At 57.7% G+C, this 5122-nt stretch overlaps 1 protein-coding gene across 1 annotated transcript in view; it reads right to left on the bottom strand.

Moving 5' to 3' along the window:
* The window catches only part of MYO1C (myosin IC), a 24879-nt gene that overhangs the window by 3962 nt on the left and 15795 nt on the right, over nt 1-5122 (bottom strand). Inside the window, exons 15-25 of the mRNA XM_010861668.1 lie at nt 4969-5063; nt 4841-4887; nt 4644-4724; nt 2704-2809; nt 2493-2610; nt 1520-1633; nt 1368-1444; nt 801-869; nt 620-704; nt 361-520; nt 4-87 (exon numbers count right to left, since the gene is read on the bottom strand). Coding sequence (XP_010859970.1) covers nt 4-87; nt 361-520; nt 620-704; nt 801-869; nt 1368-1444; nt 1520-1633; nt 2493-2610; nt 2704-2809; nt 4644-4724; nt 4841-4887; nt 4969-5063 — 1036 coding nt within the window. The remainder of the gene's footprint in view (nt 1-3; nt 88-360; nt 521-619; nt 705-800; nt 870-1367; nt 1445-1519; nt 1634-2492; nt 2611-2703; nt 2810-4643; nt 4725-4840; nt 4888-4968; nt 5064-5122) is intronic.

Below are 5122 nucleotides of genomic sequence, written 5' to 3'. Positions count from 1 at the left end.
TACCTGCTGCTTCCATTCAGGGCTGATGCTCCGACAGTATTTCCACACCATGTTCTTCCGGCACAGCTCCCGCAGCAGCTCTGAGGCCTGTGGGTGAGAGGGAGGTCAGGGCACCCAGGCAGCCTGGCTCCTTCCCTCTGCAGACAACAGGCACGTGCCCACCATCGGGTCTTGGCCTAAGTGACACCCCCTCAACCTGGACACCCTTCCATTCCTGAATTGTTTCTCTACAAAGAACTCGCTCTCCATGGCCCAGCTCCAAGTCCCTTCCCTTCCCATGGATCCTCGGGTCACATGGTTATTAGGTCCCTCTGCTGGGTAAATTGGTAGTCCCCCAGTCAGCAGGGAGAGCCCACGGACCTCACGCAGGGCAGGTGGGGGCGTGGGCCAAGAAGTGTCCAGAATATTCCGGGGCAGCTGCCGTCGAAGGTTGAGCAGAAAAGAGGTGCGCACATGGTCCACGAAGAAGGCATTCTCAGGGCAACGGGGCGCATGGCGCAGGATGAAGCCCTGGATGAGCCTGGGGGCGGGGGTCCAACATGGGTGGAGGTGAGAAGCCTGGCAGCAGACCTGCCCCGACACTCTGCTCTGCACCCTCTGCGTGGCGCCCAGTGCTCACCGCCGGATGGTCTGTGCCGCCCACTTCCTCTTGGCCGCCTTCCTCCGGCCCAGCGTTCCTCGCCACCACGACTGGATGCAGATCGCTGCAGAGACCACAAACGGCTGACCTCTATCTCTTCCCACAGTGGCCCACCCTAGCCCCGGCCCCCATCGTCCTGAAGACCCCTGGGCGCCCGAACCTGATCGCTTCACCCGGAGGAATTTCTGCCGGCAGTGAAAGCCCCTCCAGGTGGCCTGGATCTTCGTGGCTGTGGTTGGGAAAGAAAGTCACTTGGCCAGAGCGCAAGGGACCCAGCTGGGGGCCTGGCCCTGTTAAGAGCTCACTGAGTAAGGGGAGTGGCTGAACCAGCTTCGAGTGCGAGGCTAAATAAGTGAAGGAGAGTACAGGAAAGGGCAAGGGCTGGTCTAGTGGTTAAGACTTCGCCTTGCAAATGCAGGGAACACAGGTTCAATCCTTGGTTGGGGAACTAAGATCCCACAGACTGTGGGGCAACTAAGCTTGAGCTGTGCAACCAGAGAAGCCTGCGCATTGCAACAAAGACCCAGAACAGCCAAAAGAAAAAAAAGAGCGAGAGAGGGAGCAAAGCAATGTGGGAACATGCTGAGTGTGTATCTGGGAGCAGACGAGGCGGGCAGCCCCATGTGGACATGGCAGACGTCCCAGAGAAGCAGCCGAATACAGCGATTTCTTTCCCACTTCCCAGAACAGACCCCACTGGACAGGATGAGTGGGGCCCCTCGCTCACCCAGGCTCTGTCGTCGGATCTCCAAGGCGTCCTCTGTGGCAAACAGGGTCTTGGGGAAGCGGATGAAGATCTTGGTCCTGGGAGGGCAGCAGTGATCAGCCCCTGGTTGCCAACTCCGTAGCCCTCAAACCCCAGGCATGGGCGCCACTCACCTGCCCATCTTGTACTCTTCCGGCTTGTAGCCCAGGTGCCTGACCAGCACAGTCACCCCATCCTGGGGCCGTCCTGTCCACGTGGGCCATGTCTCTGGGCACAGTGACTTGTACCTGGTGACAGGAGGAGCAGAAATGCACCCAGCGCCCCCGCCCCCCACCAGCGCTCTTCTCTGGGAACCAGACCAGCTTTCCTGGTCCCACTGACTCTTAGGTCACAGAAAGTCGGGGAGGTAGCTCTGTTACTACCCCTACTTTAAAGATGAGAAAATTGAGGTTTCTCATCTGAGATCCAACCAGTCAATCCTAAAGGAAATCAATCCTGAATATTCATTGGAAGGACTGATGCTGAAGCTGAAACTCCAATCCTTTGGCCACCTGATGTGAAGAACTGACTCATTGGAAAAGACCCTGATGCTGGGAAAGATTGAAGGCAGGAGGAAAAGGGGCCAACAGAGGATGAGATGGTTGGATGGCATCACTGACTTGATGGACATGAATTTCAGTAAGCTCCGGGAGTTGGTGATGGACAGGGGAGCCTGGCATGCTGCAGTCCATGGGGTCGCAAAGAGTAGGACTGAGTGACTGAACTGAACTGAACATCTGCCTAAGGTCACAGGCCTAGAAAGACATGCCTGGTGACTCCTCAGACCCCTGACCAGGGATAACAACGAAGTTGCTTTCTGAACTGACTGCAAACTCTGTCCCCTTCACGGGCTCTTACTGTCTCCACTGGTGATAGGTATGTGAATGCGTGCCTCATTGGACCCCTGACCAGCTGCTCTGTGAGGCCAGGGCCTGGGCATGGGGAGGGCTGGTCTTTGCCCTCTCAAGCTTAACATTAGGCCTGCAGCATGGAGGGGCCCCTGGTGTGGCTCCCACCGCAGCTGAGGGCTGTCCTCCCGCCCAGGATCTCAGAGGCTCACACCCTCCCAGCCCTTCCCCCTGGCGCCAAGCCAGGCCCCGCCCCCACCTCTGCAGGAAAGCCTCGTATTTGCGGCGGTAGGCAAAGCCGGCTCTGCGCACGCGCAGGTTCTCCATCAGCCCTAGGTACTTCACCTGGTGCCGGATTAGCACCTCATCAAAGCGGCCTGGGGGCAGAGATCACTGGCTGGTCAGCGGGCTTTGACCGGCCTCTGCAGGGGAGGCCAAGCCCCCACCGGCCTACGGGGTGGAGGGCCTACCGGGCTGCTTGGAGTCATTGGGCTTGATGCAGCGGACATAGGCAGGCTCCTTTGACTTCAAGATCTCTACCAGCTCCAGGAGGCTCATCTTGAATTGGGTGGCCACCTGGTCAGCCAAGATGAACAACAGGAAGGTTGGTGGTAACTGGGCTGAAGCCACTGACCCCTGCAAATGCCCCTCCCTGCGCAGAACCCCACAGACACCCCTCCTGGGGCAAAACACCACCAGTTCCCACAGCTGACCCTGCCCTTCGTAGACCTTTTTTTTAAAATTACAACTCTTTATTGCAGCATCTGCAAAGGTCAGATTTCTGAAGCCAATGAAGATGGTGCAGCATTTCCAAGTGAAATGTTACAAGTTTTCTGTCTGTGGGGTAGGGGGTAGCAGGAAGGGTCTTCGGGAAATAAACCTTCAGGTAAGAAGGAAAGGACAAGTAGGAGACAGCCAGAAGGGAGGCAGGAACGGCACTGGGGCAGAGCAACAGAGTGAGCGAAGGCTTGGTGTCCACAGGGAACTACAAGCCATGCAAGGATCTAGGAGGGGAGTAGAAAAGAGCATCAGAGAGGCAGGGTCATGGTAGGACTCAGGAACCACATCAGGGAGACTGAACTTTATCCTGAGGGAAATAGGGAGCCAAAGAGGAATCTGGAGGGAGAGGGACAGGAAGAGTTCTGCCTTTTGGAGTATCTCTACAGCACATAGGTGGAGGGTGGTTGGTAAGAGCAGGTGGGAAGACAGAAGACCAGGGAGGAGGCTGACTGGCTCAGAGGACTATTAATGGAATAAGGGTTACGGGGAGGGGCTGAAAGGAAGGGGTTTTCAGGCAACAAAAACCGGCAAGATCCAGCAGTTGTTAGGATGAGGGCAATGGGGGAGGCTAAGGAGTGAGGGATGCGGCCCAGGCTTCTGTCTTTCAGGACTGGGTGGAGGGTGGTCCCTGCCTTGAGTTAGGGAAATAGGAGATGCATGCCTGGGACACTGGACAGTCAGGGTGCATCATAGGCTAGTGGGGTCTGGAGTAGCTGCGGGTCCCTGGGAGGGGTCAATGGAATCTCTGGTTTGCTAGAGAGGCCTGGACAGGAGTGGGTGTGTCCTCACAAGGGTGGGGCTGAGAACCATCAGGGAAGGCGTGGGGTTGGGGAACCGAGGACAGGGTCCCAAGGAGTCAGACTCTGGGCAACACTCTGCCTCCACGGCCTCCCTGCCAGCATGTCTTGGCCTGCAGCTCCCTGGCTTCCACCTCTCCCTGACCTTGCTCGTCCTGAGACTGCCCTAACCCTCCCCCTGCCAAGCCTGGCAGCCACACCTCTGTGCACAGCTCACTGGATGGAGCATTCCCCTCATCTGGCACCACTGGCCAGATCTGCCTTCCCTCCATCGCTCTCCTTGAAAATGGCACTTTGTGGTCCACTTCCTGGTCTTTTTTGGACTGTGCTCCTGTGTGGGGCTCTGCAGGGCCCTCCCATACGTCTGACAAGCATATATACTCATTCCCAAGTTACCTCAGACGCTTCCTCCTTCAGGAAGCTTTCCCTGACTCCCCTCCCCTCTTCTACTTCTGCAGGCAATTTGCTGCTCCCTATTGTAAGCTTCCACAGCACTCATGCACATTTCTAGGTCAGCATGTGTTCATTTTTGTATCCTAAGTGTCCAGTAACGTCCACCACAAGTGTCTGCTGCAGGGGAGTGAATGCATGCAAGCACCCACACAGACACAGGTGTACATGCGTGCATCCATACTTAAGAGACGTTAGACACCCAGACATCCATCAAAGTAGGCACAGATGCACCCATGGGCAGCCTCCCAGACACACACAGATGTGCACCGAGGCACCAGCAAACACAGGAACACACACACTGCCAGCTCCCAGCTCAAGCAGGCAGTGGGCCCGCTTGCGTGTGCACACACACACCCCCTGGGGTCCCACCGCCTTCACACCGTCTCTGGCCGCTTCTTGTCGCTGAGCTCACTCCGGTCGAAGCACTGGCCCAGGATGGGGTTCTCCGAGCTGCACATGGTCTGTGAGGGCAGGGCAGGGGTCACGTAGGAAGCATAGGGACAGGCCAGTCAGCTTTCTGGGGCAGAGATCATTCAGAGCCCAGACCCCCAGCCCTCCCCCTGGAGGTCCTCCTCACCTCCTTCAGGTTCCGGAACAGAAGGTCGTTGTTTTTATCCAGAAACCCTGAGGGGAGAGAGCAGACTTGAGGGGAGGCAGAGCCCTTCTCCCAGCCCACCCGGGGGGACACAGCCTTAGGGTCCTCACCGGTCACGTTGTAGGTCACCTCCCCGGCATAGTGCAGGAGGCGGAACTCCCCGCGGTCCAGAGATTTCCTGGTTCGCTGGTCAGCCAGCTTGTGCCTGGGGCGACAGGGAGAGGAAGCTGCCAATGGCTGGCCTGAGCCAGGCCCCTGTCTGCC

This window comes from Bison bison, unplaced genomic scaffold (assembly GCF_000754665.1).
Source record: "Bison bison bison isolate TAMUID 2011002044 unplaced genomic scaffold, Bison_UMD1.0 scf7180017864472, whole genome shotgun sequence".
NCBI lineage: Eukaryota > Metazoa > Chordata > Mammalia > Artiodactyla > Bovidae > Bison > Bison bison.
Note: the sequence above shows the minus strand (reverse complement) of the source record. Positions and strands in the feature narration are given on the sequence as shown.